Source organism: Lagenorhynchus albirostris, chromosome X (assembly GCF_949774975.1).
Source record: "Lagenorhynchus albirostris chromosome X, mLagAlb1.1, whole genome shotgun sequence".
NCBI classification, from domain to species: domain Eukaryota; kingdom Metazoa; phylum Chordata; class Mammalia; order Artiodactyla; family Delphinidae; genus Lagenorhynchus; species Lagenorhynchus albirostris.
The window spans coordinates 3,972,464-3,987,210 of record NC_083116.1 but is presented as its reverse complement, the minus strand read 5'-3'; the positions used below and the strand labels follow the sequence as shown (position 1 = coordinate 3,987,210).

General features: G+C 58.6%; 2 protein-coding genes across 7 annotated transcripts in view; one reads left to right on the top strand and one right to left on the bottom strand.

Moving 5' to 3' along the window:
- The window catches only part of MTMR1 (myotubularin related protein 1), a 95,707-nt gene extending 93,143 nt beyond the window's left edge, over positions 1-2,564 (top strand). For all 4 annotated transcript variants that reach the window (XM_060138448.1, XM_060138447.1, XM_060138446.1 and 1 more), the window contains one exon: positions 505-2,564. In XM_060138448.1, coding sequence (XP_059994431.1) covers positions 505-666 — 162 coding nt within the window. In that variant the 3' untranslated portion in view covers positions 667-2,564. The remainder of the gene's footprint in view (positions 1-504) is intronic.
- A 1,136-nt stretch (positions 2,565-3,700) lies between these two features.
- CD99L2 (CD99 molecule like 2) overlaps positions 3,701-14,747 on the bottom strand; it is a 112,467-nt gene continuing 101,420 nt past the window's right edge. The window contains exons 8-12 of one of the 3 annotated variants that reach the window (XR_009538553.1): positions 13,074-13,112; positions 12,471-12,590; positions 12,192-12,347; positions 7,384-7,449; positions 6,218-6,272 (exon numbers count right to left, since the gene is read on the bottom strand). Coding sequence is in view for 2 of the 3 variants with exons in the window: in XM_060138449.1 (XP_059994432.1) it covers positions 6,208-6,272; positions 7,384-7,449; positions 12,471-12,590; positions 13,074-13,112 (290 nt within the window). In the remaining variant the exon portion in view is untranslated. Of the gene's footprint in view, positions 6,273-7,383; positions 7,450-12,191; positions 12,348-12,470; positions 12,591-13,073; positions 13,113-14,747 lie in introns of all 3 variants that reach the window. The other 2 variants (XM_060138449.1, XM_060138450.1) reach the window with 2 other exon arrangements.

Here is a 14,747-nt window from a genome sequence, read left to right as displayed (position 1 = left end):
GTCAGGCTGGGAGGCCCCACGGCCCGGGAGCACCCTTCGCATCTCTCTGCTCCGCGCATCGACGGGTGCAGGAATCGGCTGAGGCGGGGGGCGGCGCTGGCGTGGCCGGCAGAGGCTTTGTGAACAGGGATGGGAGCCAGTGGCCCGGGCCCCTCCCCCCGCACTGCCCCCTCCAGGGCCTTCTGCCTGCGCCCATCCTGGCTGATGAAGACACGTGGCTGCCAGGTGCTGGAAGTGCCGGTTTAACAGAAGGGTTTTCAGTTAGCAGCGTGACGTACGGAGATTTAGAAATGGAGGTGCAGGGGGTGTGCGGGGCCATGGCCATCGATGCTGCTGGGTGGTGGCCTCAGTCGAGGCGCGCGTTGGGAGCACCCGCTGGGGAGGATGGCCAGGCCACGGCTCGCGGGGAGGGGCCCCTGTGCCCGCGGCGGTGAGGGCGAGGGGCGGGAGGCAGGGACCAGGCTGGGGAGCTGCTGCGGCGCTGACCCGTGTCTCTGCCCGCAGACGCCCATCCACCAGAACCTCAAGGAGTTGCTGGCTGTCCGCGCGGAGCTGCAGAAGCGGGTGGAGGACCTGCAGCGGGAGGTGGCCGCACGCGCCTCGGCCTCGTCTGAGCGGGGCTCCTCGCCGTCACACTCGGTCACGCCCGTGCACACGTCGGTCTGACGCCGCTGTCCCTGCGGCCCGGGCGGGGCGCCTGCGACTTGTCCGATTAAGGCCCGTGCCCGCCGCGTCTCGACGGCGCTTGCCACCAGTGACCGACCGTGTGCTAGGGGACAGCGTAAGTGCTGTAGTGCCGTCAACACCCTTTTCCCTCCTGCCAGCGCTTTCCCAGGGCCGAGTGGGGGACACTCAAGCGAGCGGAACGCAGGGCTCAGGCTCAAGGTGGGGAATCCTTGTGAAAAGCCACCCCACTCCCCTAGAGGCCGTGGCCAGCCCCATGGCTCCTTCCTGCTCTCTGCTCCCCTCCAGGGTTTCTCAGTTAACTCTGTGCCGGGGAAGACAGGCCGTTACCGTCTTCCCCAGGGTCTCCTCGCGCCAGGGGTCCTCCGGTACCACTTCCTGTTGTGTACATATAAGGTATTTTTAAAAAAGAGAAACATGCCTTTATTTTCCTACGTCCTTTTTTTATGTTTAGACTAGTCACCCAAGGAGGCATCTGCTTGACGGGACTGGGTGAGGAATTTTCAAACCAAGCTCATGCTAACTTTTATGTGGTACATTTGAAGCACAATTTGAATGTGGCCACTTAAGGCCACGTGTTCTGTCCTCACCCGACTCTGGGACCTGCCACTTCCCACTGCTGACAGCTCTCTGTCACAGCGGGTCTGCTCTCGCCTGTTATCTGCTGTCTGAAATAATCGTTCTCGTTTTATCGAGATCCCTTCAACTCGGTTTATTCCCGTCACTGCATGTCGGTGTTTTAAAGCAACAACTGTGCTGTGACTTCGGATGCCGAAAGCAGAGCACTCGCCTCCCTCCGTTTCCTCATCTCAGAGCCACTCGGGCCTCTCCTCCCCGTCTCACACCTCCACTCACTGGCTGGGCTCTGGGACTCCATCAGTCTGGGCAGGAATTAATTGACCGTCAGCTGGTCCATCCACTAGAGCTAGAGCTCTGAGCTGCTCCGCGTGGCTCGTCACGCAGAATCTTGCACATTTGCGCCTCGCCCTCCTCCTCCTGGTGCCCAGGGCCGCGCCCATTCCTGCCAGCCCCGCCCGGGACCCCAGCGCTGCAGGAATTAAGCTTGCCTTTGAGTGGGGGGAGCTCATCGGGTCAGACCTGCATGCAACTGCCTTGTAGTATCTGGTTGGTTTCAAATTCCTGGATGCTACCCCAAGCCCTACACAGGGACCTGATTTTTGAAAACATCCTTAGAGGTTTTTTACACTCAAATACTTAGAGAGTAGATGTTTTTTCAACTTGGAACCTTCTGATTCTTATAGAAAATTATCTGGTATCTATAAGGTATCAAATATTTATTCAAGGTAATTTGATAACCTAAAATCAATTCTCCATTTTTATCATCTGGGGGATTTGCTTCTAAACTGTTTTAATTGACGTAACTTTTGATTCATGCTTCCCACATAGCTGAAACCTTATTTACGAAGGGATAAACTGGATTATACATTGACATACTGATTTTTTAAAAATGGGGACCCATTTTTTCCCCAGAAATATCACATAATCCCCAGCTGCACTAAGACTGCCAACCTTGGTGTGGACTGGGGGATGCTTTTGACAGAGCCAGAGAGGCCGAGTGGGTCGTTCTTGCCAATGTCAACGTCCTGGGCCCTAGGAGGACCCCTAGAAGCTCCCATTCCGTTTGAAAGCAGCACAACAGATCATTTTCCTTTGTGTGTTCCTAGCACAAAACTGTTCTAAAACAACTTGAAGTACAGTTTTGTTACCTAAGCACTTCTTTTTTCAGTTTTATTTAAGTGTACTAGAATGTAAAATCTTTACGGTTCAGGTTTTTAAAGACTGGTGCAGTATTGTATTTGCGTCATCTGATGCACAGTATTTCAATCCGTAATTAAAATAATGTTTGCTCTGTGGTCTCATTTTTTGTTGTCCTTTTAAGTTTTTTTTTGGTGATTTTTCCCTTGTGGAAAATTAGTAAGCATTCAATACATGTCATTATATTATATGCCAAGCACAGTTAGTACATGTAAAAAGTACCCTTACATGATTTAATTCATTTACTAAGTTGTAAGTGCAATTTATCATAAGAGTTGAGTATTTTGGCTGAAATGGGTAACTATTCTGATTTTAAAATCTGAAACGCCCCTGCACTTTAACCTTGAGAAAATGCTAAAGATGTGAGGAAAGGACTGGACCCCCTGAGAGGCAGGTGTGGCCCCGAGGAAGCAGGGCCAGCTTTCCAGCCCATGAGTCCTAGATCTTAAGTGGGACAGACTTCTGAGAAGCCCTGGGGTCCCCCTCCCCCTGCCCCAGAGTCTCCGGAGGGAATGCTGGCCTTTACGGGGCTATAAGAGGCCTGGACGAAACCACACCAGCCCCTGCGGACCACCCTTCTTCTAAGGCCTGGTGTCCCTTTCCTTCTCCACGCAGCAGTCACTGCAGCCGTAGGCCCCGGCAGCGACGCCCGAGCGACTTCTGCACGGCAGAGTCACGTGGGGGCTGGGTTTGAGGACTCGGTGCTATTTTACTACAAGGCCGGTGCTATTTTACTACAAGGCCGCTATGGCAGGAAGGCGCCACCCACCGCAGTGTGAAGCCCAGCCAGCGGCCCCGCATCTTCCTCACGCTCTCCTCTCAGTTTGCAAGGCGCACCGTGTGACAAGCGCACGCCTTGTCCGCAGCAGAGCTTGCTGCATGCGTGGCCCCGGCCCCGCTGCGCTTTCTCGGGCTCAGACAGCCACACGTCACCCAAGTCGACCCAGGCTACTGGCTTTCTTTGAAGAAGGCAGAGCAGTGGGCTTAGGAGTCGCGAGTTGGGGGCCTGCCTCTGCCCCTCCCTACCCCCGTGACGTGGGGCACGGCCTTAGCTCCCTGTGCCACGCAGGGGACCGCCCCCGGGAAGCCCCACACGAAGCCGCACAGCAAGAGGGGAAGTGCAAGAGCCCTAACCCTCTTGAGAAAGGCCCTTGGCTGGCGGGGAGGGGAAGGAGGTCGCCTCCATATAATTAATTAGGAAAAAGCAGCATCGCTTAACAAAGGGCGCGCCTTCACACCGTCAGAATACAGGGGTCCGTTAGGCTCCCTTTCGTTTAATGCGAACACGAGAGAGCTTACAATTCACAATTAAACACGAGCACAGAGAAAGAACCGGGGATCCTGAGGTCAGTGTCAGCCTCTTCTTCCTCAGAACTGGTACTGACCCCCACCCCAAGCAGCCGAGGCGGTGGGCCTGGCGCTGCTCTCTGGGTGCCACAGGGGGAGGGTGCCCAAGCCGGCTAGGCTGCCCTGCCTCCTTCCCCCAGGGGCTCGGAGTTGCTATTGTAAACACTGAGCCCCCTCTCCCCGCCCCCAGCTAAGCTGACAGTGATCAGATAGTGTCAGCTGGCCTTTCTAGCTCACTCACGGTCTCCACTACCGCCTGGGATGGGCAAGCTGGTCGGTGCAGCCTCCAGGTGGACACAGCTACAAGAGCCCCCGGGCATCAGCCAGTGTCGGTCCCCCACACCCCGTCCCAGGATGTGAGCCCTGCAAACGGGTGGGTGGGTGAGTGACTTTCAAGGCCTCTCCGGTCACTGGCACAGGGCTGGGCGCTGGGCGCTGGGCTCTGGGCTCTGGGCTCGCCACAGAGGGCACCGAGACAGACACGAGCGTGATGCGTCTCTCTTAACCAGTCAGTGCTACTGAGAAAATGGATTTGCAGAGGGCGCTGGCTTCACATCACAGATAGGATTTCAGGGTCTTCACCTCAGATGAGCCTCGCCGCAGAGCTGAGGTGGCCCACGGGGGGCGCCATGCCTGGCCACGCCCAGAATCACATGGGCCACGTCACTTCCTAGTCACTGCCGTGACTGTGACTTCTCTATAAATGTCCAAACTTCCCAGTGGCTGGGAGAAAAGCATCTTACCACACACAAGTGCTGCCTCGTCTCCTTCTTTAAAATGCCTGGGAACGTTGGTGAGCAGCCCTCCTAACGCCGTGAGCTTCCGAGCACCGCCCTGATCCCTACCCAACTCCTGTTACTCAGGACACGGCCCCTCCCTGGGCCCTGAGGTCACCCTGTTTTGCATTCATAGCTTGCTGTCACCTAAAGTCCCTCAGGGCCGCCTCCAGCCCAGCAGCAGAGGGGTGGGGACACCAGCCCTGGCCAGCCTGGCAGGGACGAGCCTGGCAAAGCTGACAACAGCCTGTCCCACGAGGGCAGGGCGGGGAGGTCCTGGGGACAGGCTGACCTCACCAGCGACCCCTCTGCTGCTCACTTCCGGGAGCCGCACACGATCCAGCCTGCCCGGCGTGAGCCTGCAGGCGGGGGTGTCGGGGGGCCCACGGCATGCCCTGTATAACACGAACACACGAGGCCATCTAAGCTGCGGGGTCTGTTCAGATGTCAACTGTCTCCCTAAGAGGTCGGAGTTGCCTCATCCCGACCTAGCGGAAGTGGAGGGGCTGACACAGCAGTCCTGCAGCATGTGAAGCTGGATTAATAGGACCCCGCCTTCCTGCTGACTCACACGATGCTTCCAGAAGTGCTCTCTGACACCGCAAACTCGTTATCCATAGACGGGGCTCTAGACTCTAGCTCAGCCCGACAGCAGCGCTCCCAGGATCAGGACCACACGCGGGCCTGACAAATGTTCCAGGAAGGCAGCTCTGCTCCAGCCAATCACGACGGCGGCCGCCGGTGCAGGTGCCCGCGGGCCCCCACGCGCTGTCCGTCAGAGGACAGGCAGGGTGACTAGAGACTCGCCGAGTCAGGTGAGCTCCCACACCAAACCAACGTCCCTTTCCCCTCCCCTCCCCACCATGTACATCTTTAGGCAACCAACGGGCATGCTTCAGGCTCTGATGCTCATTCTTGACGTCTGTAGCTTTTGCTACCAAAATAAGCACACACGCCCCCAGCCCCAGTAGAAGACTCACTGAACTAATCGTGTCAGCCTGGAGACCACGTCCGGTCCCACAGCATCATACGGGAATTAGGCCTGAGAGCCACAGCCTCCTACACATCCAGAAGATTCCTGAACTCTCAAGGCAGGGATACTGTGACATGCACGTTTTCACTTAAATGAAAAGCCACCACTTGCACCAGCGCTTAGGAAGCCCAGCGGCATAAGGGCTGGAGCTGGAACGAAGGACAGAAATAAAAACACCCCTGGGTGTGGCATGTGAGCGGTGTCACCCGGCGCTCACCGGTGTGCTCCTGCGGCTGAAAGCCGCCCAGCGAGGCAGTGCAGCGTGCAGGGGATGGCAGGGCCCCGGGTTCAGACTCTTGCCCTGCAGCACGCGTGTCCTCTGGCTGCCCTCCGCTCGGTCTCCCCCTCCCCAGCTCACTAAGGATTTCCGCAGCAAGGCTCTCCGGAGGCCCTGCGGCAGGGCGGGCGCACGAGCCAAACTCACGAACACCCAGAGCTCGTCCGGAAAACTGAGAACGACAAGAAGCCAATGACATCGAAGGAGCAGCGTGGCAGCCGTGGGTCCAAACGAAACAAGGAGCTGGGTCCCAAGCAGCGGCCCTGTGTGCCCACAGCCTGCCTGGCGGGGCAGGGCCTCGCATCCTCAGCCCCTTAGATCCGGGGCGGCTCCGGCGGCAGTGGCTCCGCGGACTGCGTCTGCAGTGCTGAGTATTTCACTAGGGACAGGAGAAACCCGTCAGGAAGGAGTCATGTCCACCCCACACGAAGACACAGAGACATGATCATGTCCTTTCCTGGGCACAGAAATCCGGTTCCCTGTGTGTCTGTCCCAGACAACTGGCCCCTGGCGCCCGCTGTGGCCCTGGAGACGAGCTCGGCCTCTACTTCCTCATCTGTAAAGTGGGAATGGTCCCGGCACAGTGGCTGGGAGCAGTTTTTGCGATTTTTTTCTATTTTTTGGCCACGCCGCCTGGCTTGTGGGATCTCCGTTTCCTGACCAGGGATTGAACCCGGGACCCAGCAGTGAAAGCACCGAATCCTAACCACTGGACCACCAGGGAATTCCCAAGGGAGGAGTACTTTAAATAAAGCACGTAACACAGCACCTGGCCCATGGTAGGTACCAACACCGTGGTGGCCGAGACTTGAAAACATGAGTACAGTGACTGCAGCTGTAGAGCCCCTTTTCCCACGTTTGAAACCCAGGGCTAGCGAATCCATCCGGCATCCTATCCTAAGCGACCGGATGCCCCCCCACCACCACCACCACCGCGCCCATGGCAGCCCCGGGCGGTCCCTCCCGGCCGCAGCCTCAGCGCCAAGCCCAGCAAAGGCACGCCTGGGCTCCTGTCTCTCCCGCCCACCCCGGCCTGGAAGCCCTTCCCCGGCCTCGGCTGACGACAAGGTTGAGAGGTTGGCCACTCCAGGCCGGCAGCCTGGCGTCTTGCAGCCTGTAACCGCTGGCGGCTCACCGCAGCCGGCAAGTGCCTGACGATCACAGGACGGCGGGGGTGGGCCTCCCTCTTGCCTGTGGCAGTTTTCAGATGGAAAGGGCCCGGGTCGAGGTCTAAAGGATCCCCACAGCTTCCGCCGGCATCTGGCTGGCGCGAGTCTGTCTCCGCGGGCGGGGAGCAGAGGCTGAGCCCGCACGGTGAGCAGACGGCCCTGGCTGTGCTCCCCGTGTCCCTGGCATCAGCCCATCGTTCCGGCTGGGAGTTCTAGAAATGGCCACCTCTGAGCATCCCTGCTTTCCTAGCCCAGGTCTGCTCGGTGCCGGGCCCAGCCGCTAGGAGGCCTTCAGCAAGACAGTGACCTGGAGGTCCTCACCTTGGGGCTCCTCACACACAACGGCCTCCGGGTTCTCCCCCTTCACGTAGTCCGCACTGAGACCCTCTGCAAAAGGCAAAGGGCGGAGTTGGTGACTGACGCGGAAGCAAAGGGTCCCCGGCCACGAGGCAGAACGCCTGACCAGGCCCTCCGTTATGGTGAGAAAGCCCAACCCCCTTGACGAACTCAGACCCCTGCAGCCCGGGCCACCCAAACGTCTCGGTCCCCGCATCTGGGTGCAGAGCGGCCGGGAACGTGTTGCCCTGCCCCGGACCTCTCGTCCTCCCCCCTGATGTGACATGCGGCAAAGTCCCCGACACCCATCCCCATTGGCAGGTGCCACCACGTTGTGAGACTGTGGGCCACACGGCAGCTCCGCCCAGCAGAGGGGCACCGGATGGCAGGGCTCAGCGCCACCCCTGGGTCCATGTGCTGGCCCAGGAGCCAGGGAGGCAAAGAGGGAGCCCGGCACCGTGTGAGTGACTGATGGAGAAGGGGCGAGGCAGATGGCTGGATGGGCTCCGCTGGGCAGCAGGAAGAAGTTTGTCCCAACCCCAGAGTGGAGGGCCCAGGACCCACGGACGGCTGCTCTGGTCCAGTGAGTTATTTGGGCTTCCTCCCCACCTGTGTCCAAGAGGGACCTGGGGACTCTACAAAGCAACCTCTGCAGGCCAGCACTCAGGCCACTGAGTGGACCCCACCCCTGCCGCTGCGTGGGGAGACTCAGAGGCCATGCCTTAGCCCTGGATAAGCCGGGGACTGGAAGCCTCATCAGAGCCCTGGGCCTGTGGGAAACTCGGGCCACAGTTCTAAGCAACCGACTGAGCAGGCGCCAGCGTAAGTCACTCCGCCATCCCGGGCTGCATTCAGGCTCCTCACCTGCCTGCCCTGGTGCTCGCCGGGCTCAAGGCGGGCGCCAGATGGGCCCAGGGAAAATGCGGGTGTCGCTTGGCGGCAGGTGTGGGGTGGGATGGGTGACAGAGCCAGCGGAAGCTGTTCCCAGCGGGTGGGCCAGGGCCAGGAGGTGCGCCCTGAGCCTCCTGATCTCTGCGCAGCTGCCTGCGGGCAGGCCTCTGGGTGCTTCGCAGGGGTGACCGCCAGTGGGCGTGAGTCCTGAACAGGACCTCCACGCCCGCCCCAGCACCCCGAAACGCATGTGGAAAAGTAAAGATGGTCGTGGTTTCAGCCAGGTCGGTGAGCACAAGGGGACGGGGGCGCGGGGTGGAGAGCGGCGACAAGGAACGAGAGAAATGGGGAGGGGAGGGGAGGGGAGGGGGGGTGGACATGAAGTGTAGAGGCCAAAGCGGAAGAGGAAGATGAGTAAGTCAAAGCACGTCGTTACCTTGACCTTCTGCTGCATCTGAAGGCAAGACACAAAGCTTAGGACCCTGGAGCAAGAACTCAGCCCCCGGCAACAAGCCACGTGGGCTTTCCACGCGACACGCCGACCCTTGGCACTGAGGGCAGAGACATGGGGAGCAGAGGGTCCCCCAGGCCGGGACCCCTTTGGTGGCAGTCAATACCGCAAGCCCCCGAGCACCACTGCGGGGTCAGGCCCTCCTAGCAGTCACATGCCATCCCCCAGGGCGTCCCCGTGCACCGGGTGCAGGGCAGCTTCTGCTCCACCTTCCCTGACTTACTTCCCCGAGGAGATGGTTGAGGCCACTCTGGGCGGACGCTTAACAGAAAGCGTGGGCATGGGAGGTCCTGTCCCCCAGCTTCTCAGGGGATTAACCACCCAACGGACGTCCATGGGGCTCCTCCTGATGCCAGCCCAGCCTAGGTGCCAGGGACACATCAGTGGCTGAAACACACACAGCCCCCCACGGAGAGCGATGGGCTGGGGGGTGGGGCAGCAGCCGCGGACACAAGCCCACAAGCCCCGTCCCGCCCCAGCGGCGGCACGGCGGGGCAGCAGGGGCCGCTGTGGCGGCGTGCAAGGCAGCCATCTCTGGCCCACAGGCTGGGAGGGCGGGAAGGCTGCCTGGGAGGGGGTCCCAGGCCTGAAGGAAGAGGGCTGCTAGGGGAGTAAACAGGACGCCGGGCGGGATGCTGGAGCGAGCGGCGCCCACTCGGGGAAGTCAGTGCGGCTGTGGAGAGGCTTCTGGGGACGCGTCCACGGGCAGGGAAGAGAAGGGATGCGGAGGAGCCAAACCATGAAGGGCTGTGAATGTGAAGCCCAGGGGCTGGGCCGGGAGGAAGTGTGCATTTGAAATGCAGGCTGCTCAGAGCAGGGAGAATGGTGGGGGAGACCGGGGCAGGCGGGGGGCTGATGGAACCATCCAGATGGAGGACCAGGGCGGTGGAGAGGTGCGGCCCAAGAGCAGATCTGCGCACGAGCCCCAGGAACAGGGACCCCGCTGATGTCACATCAGGGGACGTAGGACCCAGGAGGGCTGGTGGGATTCCTAAGGGGAGGCGGGAGCGGATACAACTTACACACTTGAAAGAAAATGTTGGTAGCACAGCGGGCGGACACAGAAGCAACGGGGGGCTTTTTCAAATGTGGGGATGCGCTGCACTCAGTTCCCTTCTAAGGAAACTGGGGGGGATGGTGGTACTCGCACGAGTGTCCAGCTGAGGGGCTCAGGACAGTGTGGGTTTAGCAATGACAAGGACATCACCGACAGACTAAGGGGAAATGACCGGAGGGAGGGTCACCCACCCTCAGACAGAACGGGCGGCTGGGAGAGGCCCTCAGGTTCCGTGAGCTTCCTGGGAGCCCGTGGGAGCCCCCGTCAGCCCTGCAAGCACGCCGGGCCCCCTGGCCTGGGCCCCCGGCACCCAGCCCAGCAACATAACACCCTCACCTCCAGGCCAGCCCCCAGAGAGAGAGGTCACATGCACGTCCTCCAGCCTTGCTGCCACAGGGCTTTTCACTGTCAGCTACGCCCCTTCTTTTTCGTTTGTTCTCTCCCAAACGCCACACCAATCGCTCAACTCTATGTACTAAGGCCTTCATGTTCTCACATTTTATTGGGTTTTGCCCGCTAATCCAGTTTGCAAAACCTCACATCTGTTTGTTTCAGGAAGCAAGTGTGAAAATGTACTTTCACCTGAGTGCCCCCACCAGGACAGACACACAGTCCAGAATCCATCTATTCTTGGCTTTGGACAGCAACCTCTTTCTCCCTCCTTGTTCCCATCTACTGGCGCCCCTTCCCTTCTAGACTCACCGCTTCCCGTCTTGAGTGAGTTCCTTCAACAATCCCCTCAGCCTCTGTCTCCTCAGCTATAAAATGAGGGTGCCCGGCACGGCTGCCCCATCGGGCTGTGGGAGTGCTCAGGGTGGTGACCCACACTCAGTGTCGGGCGCTGGCGAGCGTGGAGCGCCTGGGAAGCCATGCTTACTATAAGTTTAGGCCCAGCTTTTCGTTTCTCGTTTACCCAACATGCGTTTTAAAGTCTCAAAAGCCATCCCGTGGCACACGAGCCACTGGCCCAGCTCTGCAGTGGGCATGTATTTGCCAACCGTGGATTGCACGCATGTCACTGTTAGGGTTACAATGCTGAACTGGGGTGAATGGTGGCCACTAAAGGCTATGTTCACGTCCTCACCCCGGAACCTGTGGATGTGACCTTCTTTGGAAAAAGGGTCTTTGCAGATGTGACGAAGTTAAGGATCTCAAGATGGGATCATCCTGGATTTAGGGTGGGGCCCACACCTAAATGACAAGTGCCCTTTAAGAGACAGAAGATGACACAGACACAGAGGAAAAGGCCACCCGAAGACAGACGCAGAGGTTGGACTGATGCAGCCAGAAGCCAGAAGAGGAAGGAAGGCGCCTCCCCTAGAGCCTCCAGAAGGAGCCAGCACTGCTGCCACCTTGATCTTGGATTTCTGGCCTCCAGAACCATGCGAGGATAGATCTGTTGTTCAAGTCTCTTGAGCTGGGACAAGTGATAGCTCTAAGGCCAACCCAGCCTCCAGCTCTGCACTCCCTCTCACTCTTCCTGTTCACACCACGCTACAGCCAAGCTTTTGGCACGATAGCACGTGGGTGGGAACTCAAGCAGGGCAGCCGTGAACAGCTGTGCAGGTCGTGCGCTGAGATGTGAACCCTGTCCCTGGAGCACCGCTATGCACAGCCTGTGGCGCACCAAACACAGTGGAGACGGCAGCAATGTCCACACACAAAGCATTCTGGGACCCAAGTCGTTTCCTGGGAAGCTCAGGTCCAGGCTAGAATTAAGTGCAGAGGCCCAGAGCAAGGGAAGGGGAAGCCTCACAGGGGATGGTCCTGAGCTGCAGGAAAGAGGAAAACTATGGCTGAGTCAGGGTCTCTCACTTGAACTAAAAATCGCCTGTCTTCAACCAGAGACACTCTTGGCAAACAGCGACACATCGACACTGTGCTTATGAAACCATCGATAATGGCATCCCCACGGGGCTCCCCCCGACACGGGCTCCCCTCGACACGGGGCTCCCCCCGACACAGGGCTCCCGTGGGTGGGTGTCTCAGACACATTCCCTCTGTAACTATTCAGTTCACACACCTCGGATAGAGTCACAGCTACAGCCTAAAATGAAAGCCGCCTATGCTACGAAGCTGGTGTGTAACGTGGGGGGGGGGGGACACTCTCCTCTTCCTTTAAAACAATTCATGATTCTCTGGCTCACGGGGAGAAGCGGGGGGCGCTCAGGCAGCGGGCAGCGGCGCCTTGGGATCTGAGAGGGAGGGGAGGGCTGCCAGGACCTCCAAGGTCCCGGGGATGCCTGCCTTCTGCCTCCGAAGGGCCCAGGGTGAGGTCTGAAGCCACGTGGATATCCAGGGGCTCTCCTGTTCTATGAGAAACCCAGGGCTCACCCTTGGAAGATCAAGGTCACTGGGCCCAGCCCAGTCCTCTCTTCCAGGCCGCTTTCACTTCAGTTCGGCCGACGTCTGTCCCCAAGGGTTTTAAAAAGTGCAGCACCACCTCCACCTCAGCCCGGGGAGATCTGCTGAGGAGGTGTCTTGGGCAGGCTGTGGAAGGTTACTGAATCTTAACTTGCTCGGGGTTCTGCCCCTTCCCCTCCAAAGCCCTGGCCCCTCTGTTCACGTCGAGCAGCGGGAGGGTGCAGGCGGCCGCAGGGCAGGTCCACTTACGCTGAATGCTGAAGCAGAACTTCTTCTGCTGGTAGGAGATGTAGCTGGAGACAGCGCCGATCAGGGCCATGGCCAGAGCGCTGGCCACGCCGGCAATGGTGCCGGTCTCTGCTGACATGCCTGGGGAATGCAGAGAGGCGGGGTCAAGCCCACGACGCCACAGGGATTGGCCCAGGCACCTGGCTCCCCTCTACCCGGAGAGCTAAGCTGGTTCTAGGGCCCGTGACCCCCAAGCCAGTGTGCGGGGCTGTGCCACTTATACCGAAGGGCGGAAAATGACACAGTGTGCCCATGGGTCTACCAAGTACTTCCCGTTTTCCGTAAGGATTTCCATTTTGAGCGGCTTGAAAGGTGGCCGTGGAGGCGCTGCAGCCTCCACCCCGCCAGCTGAGGCTCAGATAGGCCAGCGGGCTGCCCCTGGGGCCACTTCCCCGGGATCCAGAGCTTCACGCTTAATCCCTTTAAATGGCCGCATTCCTCTGCTGGTGGCCTCACTGACGGGTCTCTACCAGGAACCGCCACGGGAGGGTCGGGGAGACCAGCTCTGAGACGAAAGCGGGCCAGTTCGTGGTTTCCAGCGGAAACCTCGGGACTCAAACTCACCGGATCCTGAGTCGTCCTCGCTGCCATACGGGCCATCACCTGCAGAAAGGACAAAAGCCGTCAGTGTCCTCCGTGACCACCTGCTCGGCGTCGGGAGGGACAGCCCCTTCCCGACTGGCTGAGTCTTCCGGGTCCACCTCTGCCCCAGGCCCTGCCAGCACAGCCCCTGTGGGCTCTGCCCTGACTGTAGCAAGACCTGCTTCCTTATGCCTGTCACCTGCCAAAGCCCAGGTGGGACGTTTTATTTTTGAAGTGACAGCGACTGTGCACTGAGAACGTGTTACATCCTGGCTCTTCACACGCAGTCCGCTGGGGCAGGTGCGCCCAGCAACCATCCCCAGCGATAGCGCAGGGAGCAGAGGTGCGCAGGTGGGGGACTTGCCGGCAGGTGGCGGAGCTGAGCCCACGCCAGGCGAGCCTGCCTCTGAGGGATAACACTGCGTGGGTCCCATGCATCTAGTGTCCCCTGTAAAATATATTTATCGTTTACCTAATTATAGAAACACGGTGATGTAAAACTTTGTTTTAAAAAAGGACGAAAGACCAGCATGGAAATATTTCACCATCCTACTACCCAAAGAGATTTACAGTTAATATTTCAATTTCTTTTCCTCCTGTCCTTCGCCCTTTACCTGGTTTTCTTCAAATCCAGGTGCTCCTGCTCATGTAACTTAGGTGCACATACGGCGCCCTGACGATATGCTACAGAATTAAGTGGTAATCAGGAGTTTTTTAAGGGCCATCCACTTCTGGCTTGGCCTAGAGTTTGAGTTGTTCTTGGAACATAATCCAATGCAGGCTGACAATCGCCTATCTGGGATTTTGAAATTCAAAAGGCTCTGAAATACCACAGAGATGGAGAACAGATTAGTGGTTGACAGGGGTTAGTGAGGGTGAAGATGGAGGGAGTTGGCTGTGATGAAAAGAGGGAAACCGGAAGGATCCCTGTGGTGACAGAAGTGTTCTTTTTTTTTTTTTTTTTTTTTTTTTTGCGGTACGCGGCCCTTTCACTGTCGTGGCCTCTCCCGTTCCGGAGCACAGGCTCCAGACGCGCAGGCTCAGCGGCCATGGCTCACGGGCCCAGCCGCTCTGCGGCACGTGGGATCTTCTCGGACCGGGGCACGAACCCGAGTCTCCTGCATCGGCAGGCGGACTCCCAACCACTGCGCCACCAGGGAAGCCCAGAAGTGTTCTTTTCTTAACTGCAGTGGTGGCCACACAAACCTACATGTGATAAAATTTCATAGAACGAAACAGACACTCTCTCTCTCACACACACACACCCTGCCCAGACAGCAGCTCCCTAACAAGCCACCGGTGCCATTTAGGACATTAATTAGCCTTGAGCACCCCCTTCACAGGCACCCTCTTCTCAGGACATAATGCTCATTAATGGAGGGAGCCCGTGTTCCCAGAGCCCAGGGTTCTTGGCGGAAACTGCTCTAGTGTGCTGGGGGGAATGAATTGTAACAAATGTACCCCCTCCGGTGGGGCATGTGGCTAATGGGTAGGCTGGGGGCGTGGGGAACTCTCTGTACAATGTGCTCAATTTTGCTGTGAACCTAAAATTGCTCTAAAAAATAAAGTCTTTTTTTAAAAATAAGAGTCTTGGGGGAGAAAATGAGGTCTGCTATGTTCCCACCTGGGACTGAATCCTTGAGTTAAATGCAGTTT